The sequence below is a fragment of the Dermacentor variabilis genome, chromosome 5, assembly GCF_050947875.1.
Source record: "Dermacentor variabilis isolate Ectoservices chromosome 5, ASM5094787v1, whole genome shotgun sequence".
Taxonomy (NCBI): domain Eukaryota; kingdom Metazoa; phylum Arthropoda; class Arachnida; order Ixodida; family Ixodidae; genus Dermacentor; species Dermacentor variabilis.
This window is the reverse complement of record NC_134572.1, coordinates 46,394,894-46,419,045: the sequence shown is the minus strand read 5'-3', so window position 1 is coordinate 46,419,045 and position 24,152 is coordinate 46,394,894. Positions and strand designations below refer to the sequence as shown.

Genomic DNA, 24,152 nt, shown 5'->3' with positions numbered 1-24,152 from the left:
CAAGTAGCATTGAATCTCTTTTAATTCCGTATAAACAATCGCGTTTTGCTCTAGTTGTACTGAGTATGCATTGCATTAAACTTCACCTTGCCCAAATCATCTGTCAAAATAAAACCTCTTATTCTTGTTGCCCGTCTCACTAACTCTGTGTAGTGAAAACCCTGTGCCGTGCCAGCCAACCGTAATGGCACATCCGCTGTCTGCAACTGGTCAAGCGACACCGACTGAATGGGAGCATCACTGGAAGCTGTTCAGAGTATAGGAAAACTGGCTTTCTATGTACTCTTTGTTCTCCACCTTTCCGTTGCGTTGCTTGCAAAGACAGAATGCTGACGTTTCAGGACACTAACCCATGGTAGAGTGTACAAGCGCGACTGAACGAAGACGTAGAAAGAGACACTTCAAGACCTTTGTGATGCCTTACGTCTCGTATCGTACAGAGGAAATGGCACTAATTCTGTGTCGTAAAACAGCCTACGTAATGTCACCACTCTAATAACAGCCTCTCTCATATTACCACTGTGACTCTCTAATACGCAGCTTACACAGGTAATATCCGTCACATGCTGTTAAACATCAAGGAACGTCTTTAAGTACACCAAGAACTGTATAACGTCTTGCAAACCTGGAGAGCCCTAGCCTGTCTCCTAGCATGCCTATTTACCCCGAAGTATTTTTCTCTTTCAACGGGCCATGGCTTTGCGCATGCGAAGTCATGTCTTGTGCGTCTGACGTCATTTATCAGACTCATGCTGCAGTGCACACGCGCCGAGCTCTTTTTGAGACGCCCACTATCATACATCTAAGCGATTGAACTTCTCCCAACGCGTCGCCCCGCATGCGCAGACTACGCAGGCTATGTTACAGCGTTGTCCGTCAGGCGTCTTCCCACAGGCTGTCATGCCACTATTTAGCATATCACGATGGCGATGCGCGCAAGGTGACCCGGGATGGATATTTCAGCAACGCACTCTCCTAACCGCTTCTTATTCGCTTGCCCGCGACACCCGCGAAGGAGAGCCAATGGCAGGAGAGCCGAAACGTCAACTTCATCAATGTGAGCCACAGCGCGAGCTACTGGGCGCGTGGGCTTGTTCACGCGTGCTGCAGTGAAGGAAATTGAGATGCCACTATAGAGTAGGCGAGCTTAAGACAATCGCGAAGGAGTTAATATTCAGGCCGCCCTAGTAAGAAATTTTGAAATTATTTGTTCGCATCAGTCTAGTCCTCGGAAACTGCTGTAGCCGTACACAATAAGGTGAGCTACTCTAGCTAACACTTGGTGTCTTTCTTTCTTCAACACTACCTCAAGTGCCCCTGTATTTGGGTATTATTTGATGGGTGGGCTTTTGGAAACTGGATGATTTCGTCGATGGGACTGGAGTGGCGCACGGCGGCGTCGGCGGGTAAGTGCTTCCAGTCGATTGCTGTTGTGACAAAGGACTTTGCGAGCGCAGCAGTCCGCACAGGTTGGAGATGTACGAAGCTCAACTCCCAGCCGTGCAACTTGGAGAGAATGCGGCTGGCGAACTTTTCGAGTGACATGCCCGTCACCGTTCGTAGTGCCGCTTCGTTGTCTGCAGGGGAATTTAGAGAGGAGTAATTATTTGGGATACGTCGGTAAACGACACTTCTGTGCTACTAGAAAGGTCGGTATGTTTCTCGGGTATAACGACGAAACACTAGGCTGGGCACGTCAGTTGCGCGAGACACGCCTCATTCGGCATGCCGCAGATCGCGTGCGCGACGGTAGAGGAACTGGACGCGCCGTTCACAGAATCGGTGCTCTACAATTTAAGCAGCAGATCGGCTCCGGGTCCGGATAAAGTTTCTAACAGGCTATTACGAAACCTGGACGATAAGGAGGTCAACAGGATATGGGAGACAGGACAGGTGCCTGACGGATGGAGGTTGTCTATGGTTACACTCATCCCCCAACCAGGAAAACCCCTTCATTTGGACAACATGAGGCCAATATCGCTAACCTTATGCATAGGCAAGGTAGCGGAGCACGCGATCTTGAACAGGGTTTCCGGGTACGTGGAGCGCGAAGACCTCTTCCCGCATAATATGGTTGGTTTCCGGCCCGGCCTATCGGCGCAGGAGGTTATGCTAATGCTAAGGAAGCAAATCTTTGATAGCGACACCCGGGACGTGAGAGGGATTCTCGCCCTGGATCTCACTAAGGCGTTCGACACAGTGTTACACAGATACATTCTGCAGGCCACGGCCGGGTTAGGCCTGGGAGTCAAATTCCAGGCATTTGTCAGGTCTTTTCTCATGAATAGAACTGCTACTATTCAGATGGGGCAGATTCGGTCGAGCGTGTACAGATTGGGGGCTCGGGGTACCCCTCGCCACTGCTCTTCAATATAGTCATGAAGGGCCTATCAGACAGGCTGGGCGGCCTCCAGGGCATATATAGGTCACGCACTTTACGCATATGACATCACCATCTCGTGCCCAGGGGGCTCCCTAGCTGAAATGGAGCAAGCTCTACAAGCGGCCTTGGACGATACGAAGGTTTACCTCGCGGACACGGGTCTCAAGCTGTTTACGAGTAATTAGGAGCTGTTACTTTAGACCCTCAACCAGCTACCCTTGGTATTATACGCGAATAATGGGCAGAAAATTCCTAGAGTCGACTCGGTTAAGATCCTAGGCCTGCTCATAGACGCGAGGGGCTGTAATGCCAGAACAATTACCCACGTTACAGCCAAGACGTAGAATATGTTGCGGCTAACTGCTAGGGTATCCAACCGAAAGAAGTGGTTAGGTGAAGACAACCTCCTTCGAATGTACAACGCCTTTCTCATGAGCAATTTAACTATGTGGCGTCAGCTCTAGTATGGACAAAAACGGAAAAGACAAAATGAAGTACCCTCATGCGCAAGAGCATCAAGAAAGTTCTGGGCTTGCCTATTGCCACGAGCTCCGACAGGCTAGATCAACTCGCCATGCAGAATAGCATAGACGAGATCATAGAGGCACAGGTCAGATGCCCAGATGGTTAGGATATCGTCGACCAAAGCTGGCAGGCGAATTCTCGACGAGGTTGGCATGGCTCCTAGGATAATGAAGGACCGGCGCATAACATTGACACGAGTAACGAGGGCGACCTACCTGGTGAGGCCCTTCCGCGAAACGTACATCGACAGCATAACGAGGGTAGACGTAAACCCCGTGCACGAGCCATCTTGAAGAAAGAGATGCGAGACTCCGCGGTCTTTGTCGATGCGGCGCAGAACGGGAACAGGAAAGTTCGCGTTGTCGACTGTAGACGGGCAGGGGGTGCTTCCATCCTCGGTCTCGGTCACAGCGGCTACCGCGAGTAAAGCAGAGCAAATTGCGGTTGCGCTGGCTTCGTGTGATCCAGAGCGTTCCTACATTTACACTGATTCGAGAGACGCAATCGGAGCTTTCGAATCGGGTAACCTCGCACGCAAAGCGGCCTCTATTCTAGAGAAAAGGGCTTCCCCGGTTCTCATATCACGTGGTTCCCCGCATACATGCGGACGAACGTTCTCGAGGGCTTCCCAAACCTCAACGAGCTGGCCCGCGACCGTGCGCGAGAACTCACACGCCGCGACGGTCTGGAGGCTCCGGAGGGGCAGGAAGGGACTGAGCAGAACGATCCACTCCTCACATTTAATGAAATTATTAAAGGTTACCAACATGGTCGGATAATTTATCCCTGCCTCATCCGAATCTCAGTAGAGGTCAGTCAGCTACTCTTAGAATGTTGCAGACAGGATCTTTCCCGTCGCGGGGATTCCTCAAAACGATGTACACGAGTGTGGACCCTAGTTGTCCCGACTGCAGTGAAACCTTTTGCTCTATGGCTCACATGCTCTGGCGATGTCCCGCGTTACCTAACGACTTCCTCTCCAGCGATGCCGAATGGGAGGAGGCCATCAGAAGCACGGTAGTCCAAAAGCAAGCCCAGGATATCCAGAGGGCCCAGGAAAATGCGCAGCGTCACGGCGTTCTGTCCTCTACGTGGGCGCGCCTAGTGGCTATCGTCGGCGATCGGCGCCACGACGGCCACAAGCGTCAGGCGGCCCCCACTTATCTGCCTCCAGGACGTTCGTTGATAAAACGGTGGCAGCCTTACCCTTCCCCTTTTGCAATAACACCCCGCCCCTTTCCACCGCAGCGTCTTCGGCGCATTTTAATGTGGAATAAACGTGGTTTCAGTCATTCACTCGGTGGCTACAAGCACCTCCCGTTAGGAGCTCCTGGCAGTAGCTCCTCAGGATTAAATAAAGTTCGTTGTCTGTCTGTCTGTCTGTCTGTCTGTCTGTCTGTCTGTCTGTTTGAGCCAGGTCCAATAAGTTTTCAGTAAAGCGTTGGTTCTTCGCATAAATCACTCCCCACGCATGTGCTTACGCCGATTTACGCGATAAACAAACGAATAAGCTCAGAATAATTTTCTCGAAAAAATGGAAAAACAGTAAGCCTATAGCCCAAGAAAATATTGTTTGAGCCAGGTCCAGTAAGTTCTCTCTAAAGCGTTGCTTCGTCGCATAAATCGCTCCCCACGCAAGTGTTTACGCCGATTTACGCAATAAACAAGCGAATAAGCTCAGATTAATTTTCTCGAAAAAATGGAAAAACAGTAAGCCTATAGCCCAAGAAAATATTGTTTGAGCCAGGCCCAATAAGTTCTCTGTAGAGCGTTGGTTCATCGCATAAATCACTCCCCACGCATGTGCTTACGCCGATTTACGCAATAAACAAGAGAATAAGCTCAGATTAATTTTCTCGAAAATATGGAAAAACAGTAAGCCTATAGCCCAAGAAAATATTGTTTGAGCCAGGCCCAATAAGTTCTCTGCAAAGCGTTGATTCTTCGCATAAATCACTCCCCACGCACGTGTTTACGCCGATTTACGCAATAAACAAGAGAATAAGCTCAGATAGGTTTTCTCGAAAAAATTGAAAAAACGGTAAGCCTATAGCCCAAGAACATATTGTTCGAGCCAGGCCCAATAAGTTCTCTGCAAAGCGTTGGTTCGTCGCATAAATCACTCCCCACGCACGTGTTTACGCCGATTTACGCGATAAACAAGAGAATAAGCACAGAAAAATTTTCTTGAAAAAATGGTAAAAACGGTAAGACTATAGCCCAAGAAAATATTGTTTGAGCCAGGCCCAATAAGTTCTCTGTAGAGCGTTGGTTCGTCGCATAAATCACTCCCCACGCATGTGCTTACGCCGATTTACGCGATAGTCAAACGAATGAGTTCAGATTAATTTTCTCGAAAAAATGGAAAAAACGGTAAGACTATAGCCCAAGAAAATATTGTTTGAGCCAGGCCCAATAAGTTCTCTCTAAAGCGTTGGTTCCTCGCATAAATCACTCCCCACGCATGTGCTTAGGCCTATTTACGCGATAAACAAACGAATAAGCTCAGATTAATTTTCTCGAAAATATGTAAAAACGGTAAGGCTATAGCCCAAGAAAATATTGTTTGAGCCAGGCCCAATAAGTTCTCTCTAGAGCGTTGGTTCGTCGCATAAATCACTCCCCACACATGTGCTTACGCCGATTTGCGCGATAAACAAACGAATAAGCTCAGATTAATTTTCTCGAAAAAATGGAAAAAACGGTAAGCCCAAGAAAATATTGTTTGTGCCAGGTCCAATAAGTTCTCTCTAAAGCGTTGGTTCGTCGCATAAATCACTCCCCACGCATGTGCTTACGCCGATTTACGCGATAAACAAACGAATAAGCTCAGATAAATTTTCTCGAAAGAATGGAAAAAACGGTAAGACTATAGCCCAAGAAAATATTGTGTGAGCCAGGTCCAATAAGTTCTCTGTAGAGCGTTGGTTCGTCGCATAAATCACTCCCCACGCACGTGTTTACGCCGATTTACGCAATAAACAAGCGAATAAGCTCAGATTAATTTTCTCGAAAATATGGAAAAACAGTAAGCCTATAGCCCAAGAAAATATTGTTTGAGCCAGGCCCAATAAGTTCTCTGCAAAGCGTTGATTCTTCGCATAAATCACTCCCCACGCACGTGTTTACGCCGATTTACGCAATAAACAAGAGAATAAGCTCAGATAGGTTTTCTCGAAAAAATTGAAAAAACGGTAAGCCTATAGCCCAAGAACATATTGTTCGAGCCAGGCCCAATAAGTTCTCTGCAAAGCGTTGGTTCGTCGCATAAATCACTCCCCACGCACGTGTTTACGCCGATTTACGCAATAAACAAGCGAATAAGCTCAGATTAATTTTCTCGAAAATATGGAAAAAACGGTAAGGCTATAGCCCAAGAAAATATTGTTTGAGCCAGGCCCAATAAGTTCTCTGCAAAGCGTTGATTCTTCGCATAAATCACTCCCCACGCACGTGTTTACGCCGATTTACGCAATAAACAAGAGAATAAGCTCAGATAAATTTTCTCGAAAAAATGGAAAAAACAGTAAGCCTATAGCCCAAGAAAATATTGTGTGAGCCAGGTCCAATAAGTTCTCTCTAAAGCGTTGGTTCGTCGCATAAATCACTCCCCACGCATGTGCTTACGCCGATTTACGCGATAAACAAACGAATAAGCTCAGATTAATTTTCTCGAAAATATGGAAAAACGGTAAGGCTATAGCCCAAGAAAATATTGTTTGAGCCAGGCCCAATAAGTTCTCTCTAAAGCGTTGGTTCGTCGCATAAATCACTCCCCACGCATGTGCTTACGGCGACTTACGCGATAAACAAGCGAATAAGCTCAGATTAATTTTCTCGAAAAAATGCAAAAAACGGTAAGGCTATAGCCCAAGAAAATATTGTTTGAGCCAGGCCCAATAAGTTCTCTCTAAAGCGTTGTTTCGTCGCATAAATCACTCCCCACGCATGTGCTTACGCCGATTTACGCGATAAACAAGCGAATAAGCTCAGATTAATTTTCTCGAAAATATGGAAAAACATTAAGCCTATAGCCCAAGAAAATATTGTGTGAGCCAGGTCCAATAAGTTCTCTCTAAAGCGTTGGTTCGTCGCATAAATTACTCCCCACGCATGTGCTTACGCCGATTTACGCGATAAACAAACGAATAAGCTCAGATAAATTTTCTCGAAAAAATGGAAAAAACGGTAAGGCTATAGCCCAAGAAAATATTGTTTGAGCCAGGCCCAATAAGTTCTCTCTAAAGCGTTGGTTCGTCGCATAAATCACTCCCCACGCATGTGCTTACGGCGACTTACGCGATAAACAAACGATTAAGCTCAGATTAATTTTCTCGAAAAAATGCAAAAAACGGTAAGGCTATAGCCCAAGAAAATATTGTTTGAGCCAGGCCCAATAAGTTCTCTCTAAAGCGTTGTTTCGTCGCATAAATCACTCCCCACGCATGTGCTTACGCCGATTTACGAGATAAACAAGCGAATAAGCTCAGATTAATTTTCTCGAAAATATGGAAAAACATTAAGCCTATAGCCCAAGAAAATATTGTGTGAGCCAGGTCCAATAAGTTCTCTCTAAAGCGTTGGTTCGTCGCATAAATCACTCCCCACGCATGTGCTTACGCCGATTTACGCGATAAACAAACGAATAAGCTCAGATAAATTTTCTCGAAAAAATGGAAAAAACGGTAAGGCTATAGCCCAAGAAAATATTGTTTGAGCCAGGCCCAATAAGTTCTCTATAGAGCGTTGGTTCATCGCATAAATCACTCCCCACGCATGTGCTTACGCCGATTTACGCGATAAACAAACGAATAAGCTCAGATTAATTTTCTCGAAAAAATGGAAAAAACGGTAAGACTATAGCCCAAGAAAATATTGTTTAAGCCAGGCCCAATAAGTTCTCTGTAGAGCGTTGGTTCGTCGCATAAATCACTCCCCACGCACGTGTTTACGCCGATTTACGCAATAAACAAGAGAATAAGCTCAGATAAATTTTCTCGAAAAAATGGAAAAAACGGTAAGGCCCAAGAAAATATTGTTTGAGCCAGGTCCAATAAGTTCTCTCTAAAGCGTTGGTTCGTCGCATAAATCACTCCCCACGCATGTGCTTACGCCGATTTACGCGATAGTCAAACGAATGAGCTCAGATTAATTTTCTCGAAAAAATGGATAAAACGGTAAGACTATAGCCCAAGAAAATATTGTTTGAGCCAGGCCCAATAAGTTCTCTGTAGAGCGTTGGTTCGTCGCATAAATCACTCCCCACGCACGTGTTTACGCCGATTTACGCAATAAACAAGCGAATAAGCTCAGATTAATTTTCTCGAAAATATGGAAAAACAGTAAGCCTATAGCCCAAGAAAATATTGTGTGAGCCAGGTCCAATAAGTACTCTCTAAAGCGTTGGTTCGTCGCATAAATCACTCCCCACGCATGTGCTTACGCCGATTACGCGATAAACAAGAGAATAAGCTCAGATTAATGTTCTCGAAAATATGGAAAAACAGTCAGCCTATAGCCCAAGAAAATATTGTGTGAGCCAGGTCCAATAAGTTTTCTCTAAAGCGTTGGTTCGTCGCATAAATCACTCCCCACGCATGTGCTTACGCCGATTTAGGCGATAAACAAACGAATAAGCTCAGATAAATTTTCTCGAAAAAATGGAAAAAACAGTGAGGCTATAGCCCAAGAAAATATTGTTTGAGCCAGGTCCAATAAGTTCTCTCTAAAGCGTTGGTTCGTCGCATAAATCACTCCCCACGCATGTGCTTACGCCGATTTACGCGATAAACAAACGAATAAGCTCAGATTAATTTTCTCGAAAAAATGGAAAAAACGGTAAGGCTATAGCCCAAGAAAATATTGTTTGAGCTAGGCCCAATAAGTTCTCTCTAAAGCGTTGGTTCGTCGCATAAATCACTTCCCACGCATGTGCTTACGCCGATTTACGCGATAAACAAACAAATAAGCTCAGATTAATTTTCTCGAAAAAAATGGAAAAAACAGTAAGCCTATAGCCCAAGAAAATATTGTTTGAGCCAGGTCCAATAAGTTCTCTCTAAAGCGTTGGTTCGTCGCATAAATCACTCCCCACGCATGTGCTTACGACGATTTACGCGATAAACAAACGAATAAGCTCAGATTAATTTTCTCGAAAAAATGGAAAAAACGGTAAGCCTATAGCCCAAGAAAATATTGTTTGAGCCAGGCCCAATAAGTTCTCTCTAAAGCGTTGGTTCGTCGCATAAATCACTCCCCACGCATGTGCTTACGCCGATTTACGCGATAAACAAACAAATAAGCTCAGATTAATTTTCTCGAAAAAATGGAAAAAACGGTAAGGCTATAGCCCAAGAAAATATTGTTTGAGCTAGGCCCAATAAGTTCTCTCTAAAGCGTTGGTTCGTCGCATAAATCACTTCCCACGCATGTGCTTACGCCGATTTACGCGATAAACAAACGAATAAGCTCAGATTAATTTTCTCGAAAAAATCCAAAAAACGGTAAGGCTATAGCCCAAGAAAATATTGTTTGAGCCAGGTCCAATAAGTTCTCTCTAAAGCGTTGGTTCGTCGCATAAATCACTCCCCACGCATGTGCTTACGCCGATTTACGCGATAAACAAACAAATAAGCTCAGATTAATTTTCTCGAAAAAATGGAAAAAACGGTAAGCCTATAGCCCAAGAAAATAGTGTGAGCCAGGTCCAATAGGTTCTCTCTAAAGCGTTGGTTCGTCGCATAAATCACTCCCCACGCATGCGCTTACGCCGATTTACGCGATAAACAAACGAATAAGCTCCGATTAATTTTCTCGAAAAATGGAAAAAACGGTAAGGCTATAGCCCAAGAAAATATTGTTTGAGCCAGGCCCAATAAGTTCTCTCTAAAGCGTTGGTTCGTCGCATAAATCACTCCCCACGCATGTGCTTACGCCGATTTACGCGATAAACAAACAAATAAGCTCAGATTAATTTTCTCGAAAAAATGGAAAAAACGGTAAGGCTATAGCCCAAGAAAATATTGTTTGAGCTAGGCCCAATAAGTTCTCTCTAAAGCGTTGGTTCGTCGCATAAATCACTCCCCACGCATGTGCTTACGGCGACTTACGCGATAAACAAACGAATAAGCTCAGATTAATTTTCTCGAAAAAATGCAAAAAACGGTAAGGCTATAGCCCAAGAAAATATTGTTTGAGCCAGGCCCAATAAGTTCTCTCTAAAGCGTTGTTTCGTCGCATAAATCACTCCCCACGCATGTGCTTACGCCGATTTACGCGATAAACAAGCGAATAAGCTCAGATTAATTTTCTCGAAAATATGGAAAAACATTAAGCCTATAGCCCAAGAAAATATTGTGTGAGCCAGGTCCAATAAGTTCTCTCTAAAGCGTTGGTTCGTCGCATAAATCACTCCCCACGCATGTGCTTACGCCGATTTACGCGATAAACAAACGAATAAGCTCAGATAAATTTTCTCGAAAAAATGGAAAAAACGGTAAGGCTATAGCCCAAGAAAATATTGTTTGAGCCAGGCCCAATAAGTTCTCTGTAGAGCGTTGGTTCATCGCATAAATCACTCCCCACGCATGTGGTTACGCCGATTTACGCGATAAACAAACGAATAAGCTCAGATAAATTTTCTCGAAAAAATGGAAAAAACGGTAAGGCTATAGCCCAAGAAAATATTGTTTGAGCCAGGCCCAATAAGTTCTCTGTAGAGCGTTGGTTCGTCGCATAAATCACTCCCCACGCATGTGCTTACGCCGATTTACGCGATAGTCAAACGAATGAGCTCAGATTAATTTTCTCGAAAAAATGGATAAAACGGTAAGACTATAGCCCAAGAAAATATTGTTTGAGCCAGGCCCAATAAGTTCTCTGTAGAGCGTTGGTTCGTCGCATAAATCACTCCCCACGCACGTGTTTACGCCGATTTACGCAATAAACAAGCGAATAAGCTCAGATTAATTTTCTCGAAAATATGGAAAAACAGTAAGCCTATAGCCCAAGAAAATATTGTGTGAGCCAGGTCCAATAAGTACTCTCTAAAGCGTTGGTTCGTCGCATAAATCACTCCCCACGCATGTGCTTACGCCGATTTACGCGATAAACAAGAGAATAAGCTCAGATTAATGTTCTCGAAAATATGGAAAAACAGTCAGCCTATAGCCCAAGAAAATATTGTGTGAGCCAGGTCCAATAAGTTTTCTCTAAAGCGTTGGTTCGTCGCATAAATCACTCCCCACGCATGTGCTTACGCCGATTTAGGCGATAAACAAACGAATAAGCTCAGATAAATTTTCTCGAAAAAATGGAAAAAACGGTAAGACTATAGCCCAAGAAAATATTGTTTGAGCCAGGTCCAATACGTTCTCTCTAAAGCGTTGGTTCGTCGCATAAATCACTCCCCACGCATGTGCTTACGCCGATTTACGCGATAAACAAACGAATAAGCTCAGATTAATTTTCTCGAAAATATGGAAAAACGGTAAGGCTATAGCCCAAGAAAATATTGTTTGAGCCAGGCCCTATAAGTTCTCTCTAAAGCGTTGGTTCGTCGCATAAATCACTCCCCACGCACGTGTTTACGCCGATTTACGCAATAAACAAGAGAATAAGCTCAGATAAATTTTCTCGAAAAAAATGGAAAAAACGGTAAGGCTATAGCCCAAGAAAATATTGTTTGAGCCAGGTCCAATAAGTTCTCTCTAAAGCGTTGGTTCGTCGCATAAATCACTCCCCACGCATGTGCTTACGCCGATTTACGCGATAAACAAGCGAATAAGCTCAGATGAATTTTCTCGAAAATATGGAAAAACATTAAGCCTATAGCCGAAGAAAATATTGTGTGAGCCAGGTCCAATAAGTTCTCTCTAAAGCGTTGGTTCGTCGCATAAATTACTCCCCACGCATGTGCTTACGCCGATTTACACGATAAACCAACGAATAAGCTCAGTATAATTTTCTCGAAAAAATGGAAAAAACGGTAAGGCCATAGCCCAAGAAAATATTGTTTGAACCAGGCCCAATAAGTTCTCTCTAAAGCGTTGGTTCGTCGCATAAATCACTCCCCACGCATGTGCGTACGCCGATTTACGCGATAAACAAACGAATAAGCTCAGATAAATTTTCTCGAAAAAATGGAAAAAACGGTAAGCCTATAGCCCAAGAAAATATTGTTTGAGCCAGGCCCAATAAGTTCTCTGTAGAGCGTTGGTTCGTCGCATAAATCACTCCCCACGCATGTGCTTACGTCGATTTACGCGATAAACAAACGAATAAGCTCAGATTAATTTTCTCGAAAAAATGGAAAAAACGGTAAGACTATAGCCCAAGAAAATATTGTTTGAGCCAGGCCCAATAAGTTCTCTGTAAAGCGTTGGTTCGTCGCATAAATCACTCCCCACGCACGTGTTTACGCCGATTTACGCAATAAACAAGAGAATAAGCTCAGATAAATTTTCTCGAAAAATATGGAAAAAACGGTAAGGCTATAGCCCAAGAAAATATTGTTTGAGCCAGGTCCAATAAGTTCTCTCTAAAGCGTTGGTTCGTCGCATAAATCACTCCCCACGCATGTGCTTACGCCGATTTACACGATAAACCAACGAATAAGCTCCGATTAATTTTCTCGAAAAAATCCAAAAAACGGTAAGACTATAGCCCAAGAAAATATTGTTTGAGCCAGGCCCAATAAGTTCTCTCTAATGCGTTGGTTCGTCGCATAAATCACTTCCCACGCATGTGCTTACGCCGATTTACACGATAAACCAACGAATAAGCTCAGTATAATTTTCTCGAAAAAATGGAAAAAACGGTAAGGCTATAGCCCAAGAAAATATTGTGTGAGCCAGGTCCAATAGGTTCTCTCTAAAGCGTTGGTTCGTCGCATAAATCACTCCCCACGCATGTGCTTACGCCGATTTACACGATAAACCAACGAATAAGCTCAGTATAATTTTCTCGAAAAAATGGAAATAACGGTAAGGCCATAGCCCAAGAAAATATTGTTTGAACCAGGCCCAATAAGTTCTCTGTAAAGCGTTGGTTCGTCGCATAAATCACTCCCCACGCATGTGCTTACGCCGATTTACGCGATAAACAAACGAATAAGCTCAGATAAATTTTCTCGAAAAAATGGAAAGAACGGTAAGGCTATAGCCCAAGAAAATATTGTTTGAGCCAGGCCCAATAAGTTCTCTGTAGAGCGTTGGTTCGTCGCATAAATCACTCCCCACGCATGTGCTTACGCCGATTTACGCGATAAACAAACGAATAAGCTCAGATTAATTTTCTCGAAAAAATGGAAAAAACGGTAAGACTATAGCCCAAGAAAATATTGTTTGAGCCAGGCCCAATAAGTTCTCTCTAAAGCGTTGGTTCGTCGCATAAATCACTCCCCACGCATGTGCTTACGCCGATTTACGCGATAAACAAACGAATAAGCTCAGATTAATTTTCTCGAAAAAATGGAAAAAACGGTAAGACTATAGCCCAAGAAAATATTGTTTGAGCCAGGCCCAATAAGTTCTCTCTAAAGCGTTGGTTCGTCGCATAAATCACTCCCCACGCATGTGCTTACGCCGATTTACGCGATAAACAAACGAATAAGCTCAGATTAATTTTCTCGAAAAAATGGAAAAAACGGTAAGACTATAGCCCAAGAAAATATTGTTTGAGCCAGGCCCAATAAGTTCTCTCTAAAGCGTTGGTTCGTCGCATAAATCACTCCCCACGCACGTGTTTACGCCGATTTACGCAATAAACAAGAGAATAAGCTCAGATAAATTTTCTGGAAAAAAATGGAAAAAACGGTAAGGCTACAGCCCAAGAAAATATTGTTTCAGCCAGGTCCAATAAGTTCTCTCTAAAGCGTTGGTTCGTCGCATAAATCACTCCCCACGCATGTGCTTACGCCGATTTACACGATAAACCAACGAATAAGCTCCGATTAATTTTCTCGAAAAAATCCAAAAAACGGTAAGACTATAGCCTAAGAAAATATTGTTTGAGCCAGGCCCAATAAGTTCTCTCTAAAGCGTTGGTTCGTCGCATAAATCACTTCCCACGCATGTGCTTACGCCGATTTACACGATAAACCAACGAATAAGCTCAGTATAATTTTCTCGAAAAAATGGAAAAAACGGTAAGGCCATAGCCCAAGAAAATATTGTTTGAACCAGGCCCAATAAGTTCTCTCTAAAGCGTTGGTTCGTCGCATAAATCACTCCCCACGCATGTGCTTACGCCGATTTACGCGATAAACAAACGAATAAGCTCAGATAAATTTTCTCGAAAAAATGGAAAAAACGGTAAGGCTATAGCCCAAGAAAATATTGTTTGAGCCAGGCCCAATAAGTTCTCTGTAGAGCGTTGGTTCGTCGCATAAATCACTCCCCACGCATGTGCTTACGCCGATTTACGCGATAAACAAACGAATAAGCTCAGATTAATTTTCTCGAAAAAATGGAAAAAACGGTAAGACTATAGCCCAAGAAAATATTGTTTGAGCCAGGCCCAATAAGTTCTCTCTAAAGCGTTGGTTCGTCGCATAAATCACTCCCGACGCACGTGTTTACGCCGATTTACGCAATAAACAAGAGAATGAGCTCAGATAAATTTTCTCGAAAAAAATTGAAAAAACGGTAAGGCTATAGCCCAAGAAAATATTGTTTGAGCCAGCTCCAATAAGTTCTCTCTAAAGCGTTGGTTCGTCGCATAAATCACTCCCCACGCATGTGCTTACGCCGATTTACGCGATAGTCAAACGAATGAGCTCAGATTAATTTTCTCGAAAAAATGGAAAAAACGGTAAGACTATAGCCCAAGAAAATATTGTTTGAGCCAGGCCCAATAAGTTCTCTGTAGATCGTTGATTCGTCGCATAAATCACTCCCCACGCACGTGTTTACGCCGATTTACGCAATAAACAAGAGAATAAGCTCAGATAAATTTTCTCGAAAAAATGGAAAAAACGGTAAGGCTATAGCCCAAGAAAATATTGTTTGAGCCAGGTCCAATAAGTTCTCTGCCAAGCGTTGATTCTTCGCATAAATCACTCCCCACCCACGTGCTTACGCCGATTTACGCAATAAACAAGAGAATAAGCTCAGATAAATTTTCTCGAAAAAATGGAAAAAACGGTAAGGCTATAGCCCAAGAAAATATTGTTTGAGCCAGGTCCAATAAGTTCTCTGCCAAGCGTTGATTCTTCGCATAAATCACTCCCCACCCACGTGCTTACGCCGATTTACGCAATAAACAAGCGAATAAGCTGAGATCAATTTTCTCGAAAAAAAATGAAAAAAAAACCGGTAAGCCCATAGCCCAAGAAAATATTGTTTGAGCCAGGTCCAATAAGTTCTCTGTAGAGCGTTGGTTCGTCGCATAAATCACTGTCCACGCACGTGCTTATGCCGATTTACGCAATAAACAAACGAATAAGCTCAGATAAATTTTCTCGAAATGGAAAGAAACGGTAAGCCTATAGCCCAAGAAAACGTTTTTTGAGCCAGCTCCAATAAGTTTTCTGTAAAGCGTTCTTCTTCGGATAACTCCCCCCCCCCTGCCCCCACGCACGTGCTTAAGCCGATTTACGGGATAAAGGAACGAATAAGCTCAGAATAATTTTCTCGGAAAAATGGAAAAAACGGAAAACCTATAGCCCAAGAAAATATTGTTTGAGCCAGGTCCAATATGCTCTCTGTAAAGCGTTCTTTTTCGCATAACTCCCTCCCCGCGCACGTGCTTAAGCCGATTTACGCGATAAAGGAACGAATAAGCTTAGATTAGGTTTCTCGAAAATATAGAAAAAATGGTAAGCCTACAGCCCAAGAAAATATTGTTTGAGCCAGGCCCAATAAGTTCTCTGTAAAGCGTTGGTTCTCAGCATAAATCACACCCCACGCTCGTGCTTACGCTGATTTACGCGATAGACAAACGAATAAGCTCAGATGAATTTTCGCGAAAAATGGAAAGAACGGTAAGCTTGAAGCCCAAGAAAATATTTTCAACCAGGTCCAATGTGTTCTCTCTAAAGGTAGATAGAATAAACTTTATTCTCCAACGCATAAGGTGATCTACCCACCCCCCGACACGCAGGCCAGGGGGCGGGTGCTGCCGCCTCAGAAGCAGGCTGGGAGGTCTTGGGTCCCAGCAGCCTCTTCAGCCAGTTGGACGAGCCGGAGCTGGAATTGAGAGTCCGAGCTGCGCAGCAGGGTCTCCCATTTGTCTCTACTACCAGTATTGCGCGTCCCCCCGGGAGCGTACGGGCATTCCCATATTATGTGGTCGAAGGTCCCCCTCGCCCCACAAAGATTACACCTATCGCACCTGGCCTCGGGGAACATGTGGTTCACCATAACCTGGTACGGATGCACATGTTTGCAGTCGGCTCCACGAGACCGCTTGTCTGTTGTTTATTTATTCTCTGGCGGGGATACCAGTCTACGAGCCAATCTCTAATGCTGCTTGATCTCCCCATATTTTAGCATGCGTGGGGCCCCGTAGCGGCTCGGCGGTATATAGAGATCTCGAGCCAGCTCGTGGGCCGCCTCGTTTCCGGGGACTGCTTCGTCCGCCGGTGTCTAAATTATTTCAATTTTTCTGTTTAACTTTCTCTGGCCTAGGATTCTGGCGGCTAAGGGCGAGATCCTTCCTTTGCTAACATTTTGTATGGCAGTTTTGCTGTTACTGATCACAAATTTTGCATCCGTTCCAGCGCAAGCTAACGCGATCGCAATTTACTCAGGAACTTCTATGTTGCGCCCGCGCAGAGGCAGCTGTCACGGGATTACCCCAGCCGCTGACGGCCGTTTCCACAAAAGCACCGCCACCACGTCACATTCCTGGTCGCGTCTACATAGGCCATCTCATGTTCCGAAATTTCACCGAATCTATTTGTAATGCATCGGCTTGTTTTGCCTCCTGTTTGTTATTTTCCGGGTGCATATATTTTGGCAGGGGGGGGGGGGTGCAAAAAGATTTTTTTTCTGACTTCCCTAGCTACCGTTGGTGATATTGCGTTGGTTCTTCGCATAAATGACTCCCCACGCACGTGCTTAAGCCGATTTACGCGATAATGAAACGAATAAGCTTAGATTAGTTTTCTCGAAATAAATGGAAAAAACGGTAAGCCTAGAAAATAGCCCAAGAAAATATTGTTGGAGCCATGTCCAATAAGTTCTCTGTAAAGAGTTGGTTTTTCGCATAAATCACTCCCCACGCACGTGCTTACGCCGATTTACGCGATAAACAAACGAATAAGCTCAGATTAGTTTTCTCAGAAAAGTGAAAAACGGTAAGGCTATAGCCCAAGAAAATATTGTTTGAGTCAGCTCCAATAAGTTCTCTGTAAAGCGTCGGTTCTTCGCATAACGCACTCCCCACGCACGCGCTTACGCCGATTTACGCGATAAATGAACTAATAAGCTCAGCATAATTTCCTCCGAAAATTGATAAAACGGTGACCGTATATTTCAAGAAAGTATTGTTTCTTCCAGGTCCAATAAGTTCTCTGTAAAGCACGGCTCCTTCGCACACACCACTCTGCACGCACGCGCTGACGCCGATTTACGCGATAAACAAACGAATAAGCTCAGTTTAATTTTCTAAAAAAAAATGGAACGACCGCTAAGCCCATAGCCCAAGAAAATATTGTTTCAGCCAGGTCCATTAAGTTCTCTATGAAGTACTGGATACTGGGCTTACTTTTTTTTCTAGAAAAGCTGATTTACGCAATTCGCTTATTCATCGCGTAAATATGCGGCAACACTTGCATCAGCATTGACAGTGATGTATATGACGAACCAGCGCTTCTCGGAGAAGTGAGTGACTGAGCGACACGGAGCACAGCAGTCCGAAATTACGCCAAGGGAAGGATTTCGCCGGAAGCTTTCAGGATTCTCCAAAGCACAACTCAAGCTCGGGAAACTGCGATCACCGCGGTCTGGTTCCTCGCCCACATAAACGCAGTCTTTCCTAAGCCTACCAACTCCGGCGATGCTCCAGAAAGCGCCGCAAATATGTCTTCAATTTTGGGCAGGGGATACGGTTCCAAGTGCGACGCCAGGTTGACTGTTAACTTGAAGTCGACGCACAATCGTATATCGCCGTTCTTTTTTGCTACCGGAACCACCGGTGTTGCCCAATCTGATATGCTTATCAACGAAAGCACTCCGTCTTGCACAAGACGGTCGATCTCGGCCGAAACTTTGGAGCGCATGGCATAAGGCACTGTACGTGCCTTACAGAAAGGTGGGCGGGCTCCTTCTTTGAAGTGTAATTGCACAGGGGGGCCCTTGCAACAGCCAAGCTTGTTGTCGAAAAGATCCGAAAATTCATCGAGCAGAGGCGTCATCCTGTTATCACGAACAACATTTACACGTGCGGTGGTTCTAGTGTCCCAGAAGGACACACCCGCCTTACGGAAGGCCTCTATCGTGTTCCGGCCGCAGAGCAGTGGTCCGTTACATGCCACCGCGATTAGCGTGCTGGTCACAACAGTCGATCCAGACTGAACGCTCATGGTTATCTCGCCGACAACTGGCAATGGCCCCAGGAAGCATGTTAAGCGGAGCGACGTTTTTTCCAGTGCCGGCCACCATTTGCGATGTTTCTTTAAGTATGCTCTTCGGTATGACGCTGACTGGACAACCCGTGTCTAGAATCATTCGCAATTTCCGGCCATGCCATGTCAACTCTTCTTCGAGAGGCTTCAACGTAGCTCTGTCGGCGGAGCTGTGAGCGACAAGAGCAAGCAACATTGCTTCTTCGCTCTCACCTTCAATTTCCTCGACGGCAAAGGCACCACGTTCCCGAGGGCGGCCACTGCTGCAAACCTTCGCCAGATGACGTTTCCTGCCGCAATGGTGGCACTTGATGTTTCGATGACGGCAGATGTGTGTTGCGTGGGTGCCGCCGCAACGCTCACATGAATGGTTGTTCTTTGCAGTCTTCCACTTCGTCTAGGGTAGTCGTCCTCGCTGCGACTGTACAGCATTAGTGCTGGCTCCCGTAGTCACTGGGTTTGCTTCTCCCATGTCACGAACGTCGCCTAGCGCTTTCTCTGAAGCTATGGCAAATTCTTCTGCCTCCACCAAAGTTAGCTTCTTCCGCGTTAACAGGCAGCGTCGTGCGTCGTCGTCCCTGATTCCGCATACTATGCGGTCTCGCAGCATACGGTGCAGCGAGTTGCGGAAGTTGCAACTTTCCGCCAGTCTCCGAAGGTCGGCAATGTATTCCCGAACGCTCTCTCCGTACCTTTGCTTGCGCATGAAGAACCAGAAACTCGCCGCCATTTCATTAACTTGAGGATTGTAGTGTTCCTCGAGGTATTCAACGACTTCATCGTAAGTCTGGCTGTTAACCGACACGGTTGGAAGGCGTCCTTGCAACATGCGCACGACATTATCGCTCAATGAAGACACCAGCAGAGCTCGGCGTTCGGCCGTGTCGGTAATTCCATTGCCTTCAAAATAAGCTTCCAGCCGTATCCTGTACGTGCTCCAGCTGCTCACCGTCTCGTCGAAAACCGCTAGGCGAGATGCCATCATTCGATCCTGTCAGTTGCCGGCCATGCTCAGATCAAATCCCATCCTCGTCGCCACTGCTGTAGCGCGGGTAACAACAACAGACACAGCAGGTGCAAGCAATGTAATGGTTTATTGAAGATAGCGTGGCTGCTTTTATTCTGTGCGAATCAGTAAGTGCATGCGCACTTCGTGGTGCGATAGACTGGCTTGCATTGACGCGATACGGCAGGCGACTCCGGCGATTTTTCGATGCCCGCTGGTCTTGGAAAAATGTTCAATGTATACGTTCTCTTTTGCACTCTGATTAGCTGTGCCAAGCGGTATGGGCTGCAAGTAATTTAGTTTTCCTAAAAATGTATTTCAAGGATTGGTTACGTTCCCGACTCATGACTTTTTACTGGCCACCTGCGTTTGTGACGTCAGAGACTACACCACCAGCGCCGCTGTAATCGCCTCGTAGCTGTCTAGTTCGGAAAATCTGTAAACGCTCCCTGTACCTTCAAGAGACATTATCAAATTCGCTTCTTTGGCGTTAGTACCACGTGCAGTGCGTGTTTAGCACGCGTTCTCAGTGTTTACGTTGTGGTAGTGTATTATCTCACGTCATCGACCCATCGTGACGTCACACGAAGCAGATGTCGGTTTAGGTATCTCGTTTACTGGTTATTAAAAATTATTGATGAATTTGTAAGCAAAGTTAACCAATCTATCGGTGACAGGACTGTCAACGCCCTTTGAATATGACAATATCCTAATATGGTTCAAAAAACGCCGGAGTTGCACTTTAACGAGACGGCACACTCCTCTGCACGCGACGCAATTGACCGTCACAGAACAGCCCTTGAGGTTCACGCAGACAAGGACAGGCTAACGGGTTACAATGAATTGCCTAACGCTTTCTTTCCGGCGCGACGAAGTTTTTGTCCACCTAACAAGTTATCCAATGCCCGAACGACCACCTGCACAGCTTCACGGTCGCTGATCGAATGCGGGCCGCCCAGCAGGCCCGCGAAGCGGCGACTGGCAAGGCCTGGACGTCCCGACGTGGGAGACCTGAGCCCGGGTCATCAGTCTGCAGGACACTCAATAAAAGTTTGTACTAACCAACCAAATAGGCGGCAAAACTTGCATCAGCATGAAGAGTGTTCTGTATGACGAACTAGCGCTTGCCAGAGAAGTGATTGAACCTGCCTTTGCCGATATATTACTGGGCCACAGGGTTGCCTTTTCTTCCGGAAGAATGCATTTATCGCGTAAATAGGCGGCAACACTTGCATCAGCACTGAGAATGATGTATATGAGTCGCGGGATCGAATCCCGGCCACGGCGGCCGCATTTCGATGGGGGCGAAATGCGAAAACACCCGTGTGCTTAGATTTAGGTGCACGTTAAAGAACCCCAGGTGGTCAAAATTTCCGGAGTCCTCCACTACGGCGTGCCTCATAATCAGAAAGTGGTTTTGGCACGTAAAACCCCAAATAAAAAAAAAAATGATGTATATGACGAACCAACGCTTCTCAGAGAAGTGAGTGAACCTGCCTTGGCCGATATATTACTGGGCCACAGGGTTACCTTTTCTTCCGGAAGAGCCCATTGGCGGAATTCGTTTATTCTTCGCGTAAATAGGCGGCAACACTTGCATGAGCATTAAGAGTGTATATGACGAACCATGCAGTGCTTTCTAAAGAAGTGTGAACCTGCCTTCGCGAATATATTACCATCGGCTATATAGGCTTACTCTTTTTTTTTTTTTCAGAAAAGCCGGCTCGCGCGATTAGTTTATCAACACGTAAACAGGCGGCGACACTTGCATTAGGATGGAGAGTGATGGATATGACATATCAGTGCTTCTCAGAGGAGTGAACCTGCCTTCGCCGGCATACTACTGGGCAATAGGCTTACCTTTTCTTTTTTCAGAAAAGCCGATTTGCGCAAGTCCTTTATTCGTGGTATAAATAGGCGATAACACTTGCATTACGATGGAGAGTGATGGTGGGAGCGCGCGCGACGGAAGACGGCGCCCTTCCTTCCCGCTTCCTTCTCTTGTATGCACGAGATTGATCCGCGATCGCCGGCTCACCTTCGCCCGCTTTGACTCGCACATACAGCACACGGCGACATTTTATCGCTTTTGGACTTTATACGGAACCATACGGCGATGGCGACGCTGACGGCAGAAATACGCCTGGCGTGTCCATATAATTACTATCGCAATAAAAAGAGAAATAGATTAGGAAACGTCTACTGAATGGGTCGCTTTGCAACACCACATTAAATTTTATAGAGGCAATGAGGGAAGGATGAGCACAGCACAACACATAGACATAAGAGTGCTACACATGAGAGTCACTTGGATAGGAATTTTCCCGGCCAGCTTATGAGGCATATACCAACTTGAAACTCAACCTTTTGTGGAATGGGTAGTGAAGACGATGGAAGACCAAGCTGATGTTGCTCAGTAGCAGACTGCTGAGAGGCAGGCATTGCAAACTATTTCTAGCAGTTTCCACAATCCAGGCATGGAGTTCGAAGCTCTTATCCTTACCGACGCAGACAATCAGTCGCATTAACGTGCCTGATGAGCAACTTGAACAATGGGGCTTTTGCACAAGGCGTTAAACCATGACCAGACAAATTGGTGAAAGGCGTAACCCCCTGGGCCACTATCTATAGTGATGAGATTTCACAAAACGACAGGCACTCATTTCTATTCGCAAGAGCCAACTGTCCTCTTTCAACTGAAACCACAATTGGATATCCTGTACTTAGTTGAGACAGCTTACACACATAAAGGACAGCTTTCTTTGTGACCACATTGACATATGCTACGTTTGTAGCCTCCATATCTGAACAAATGGCTCCAGCGCGCATGTCTTAATTATCTAACAAGCTTACTTACAAGCGAGAATGTTTAGCAGTCTTATTTTTGTGGTTCTAACATTTCGTAGAGGCTTCACGCTAACTGCAATATGGCATGCAAATGTAGTGCACAAACATAAAAGTGCGAGGTCGTGGTGAAACACCCTCACCAGGCACGTACTCAGGTTTCCTTTACTAGTACAAATGTGAAGAATTCCCGATGTTTGCCACAAAGACGCGTAAACACAAAAAATAGAAGCAACATAAAATGTATTTCACAGGTATGCCTATGAGATACACCTCTCCTTTACTTGACAAACTAGGAAACACATCAAATGGACTGACGCAGGAAAGAAGCGCAGGAAGAACATTGCCAAGGACAAGTAAACAAGCGAAAGTGTAAAATAAAGATTCCTAGCAGCGTTTTCTTAAAATTAGCCCTGGAAGGATTACAGAGAAATATATATATTTGCGGAGCAATCAAAGCTTTCTTTTGGATCCCTCGTTTACTGTTATACCAAGTGCCAAAACGACCCGAATTGTTATTTGGGAAGTTTCATAATGATGCGTGGCCGCCAGCCCCGTACAACCACGTAGAGTGCTGTAATTTCTGTAACCACGTAGAGTGCTGTAGACACTGTAATTTCACCCACGCTAGGAGTCGCCCTCTCCCCTTTGTTCTCGCGCTCAGCGTCGACGGGGCCAAAGAAAAATCGAGAACCCCCAGAACACACGATCGCTCCTAGCCAATAGGAAGACGAGACCGGAACGGGAGAAGGAGTGAGTTTGTACGAAGAAAGAGGGAATTTGTACAAGGAACTCTATGCGTATGTGAACGCCTGCTTTGGCGCTAGTAACAGACAGACGCGGCGCGCGTCTGTAAAAGGAAGTTGATGGCGGGCTGCGATTCAGCCCCGAGCCGCCGGTTAAGCTTGCATAAGCCCGCTTGCTGAGGAGCTCCCGGGGGACGCACCACTCTCGGCCAACCACGGACCATCCAGGCAGCGTGCGCCAGTCATCGGAACGGCTACCGTTTGACACCTGCGGTCGCGTCGGACTGACAAATTGCCCGGTGAATAATTAGCATCCATTCATGCGAAAATGCTCGGTCGGAAGCATCAAAGTGGTGCGTCTAAACGAAAGGCGAAGTTAGAAAGAGAAGAGCGTGAAAAGAAGCTACCAAAGATGACAAAGTACCTACTGAATGCAGCTTCCGTGGAGCAGTATGATTGCTCTACCCAGAGTCCGTGTCAAACTTCCAATAGTACCGACTGTGCTTCTGTGGACTTGCCAACTCCATCACCACGGTTTCCTGGCAAGAAGCAAGGCTTGACTCATCTTGGTTGTCTCGATCCTGTGAAAATGGTGCCAACCTCGGTCATCCATATTTCTGAGCAACCGACGCTAACCGAGCCCTGTCCTGTTCCCGAGTCAGCAACGTCTATGCTACTTGACCGGGCCCCTGCCACAGAGCTCCAGGTGTCCGGTCCGCCACGCCCGATTTTTACTACTGCTGATCAACAGGTGCCAAACCTCCCTGATGAGCCTCCTTCTACTGACGAGTGCCAGGAAACAACACTCCAAGAACTGACTCACTTGTTTCCTTTTAGTTTGGCTTCAAATAATCATGTTCCCACCCCCAAAGTGTGCCTAGAGAGGATGAATGAGATGGCTTCTCGTTGCTGCAACAGAGAAGTACAGACACCCCCGCAGCAAGAGGTACGTTGCGAGATTCTCCGAAGTGACCCTGCTAAGTGGCCAGACGTTATTACTGACAGCTTTCGGAGTGTATGCCTTGAGAAAGGGCCATTGTATTTTCAAAATTGGGGAGAAAGTTTTCCATCTTCCGAAAG

The 24,152-nt window shown here is 45.5% G+C and overlaps 1 protein-coding gene across 1 annotated transcript; it reads right to left on the bottom strand.

The window, feature by feature from the left end:
- Window positions 1–18,873: 18,873 nt before the first annotated feature.
- Window positions 18,874–19,458, bottom strand: LOC142583515 (uncharacterized). Its single transcript, XM_075694004.1, has one exon. The coding sequence runs from the start codon at window positions 19,456–19,458 to the stop codon at window positions 18,874–18,876; it is 585 nt and encodes a 194-aa protein (XP_075550119.1).
- Window positions 19,459–24,152: the final 4,694 nt, after the last annotated feature.

Coding starts and splice junctions, on each gene's coding strand:
- LOC142583515 (XM_075694004.1), bottom strand. CDS start 19,458: ATGGCATCTCGCCTAGCGGTTTTCGACGAGACGGTGAGCAGCTGGAGC.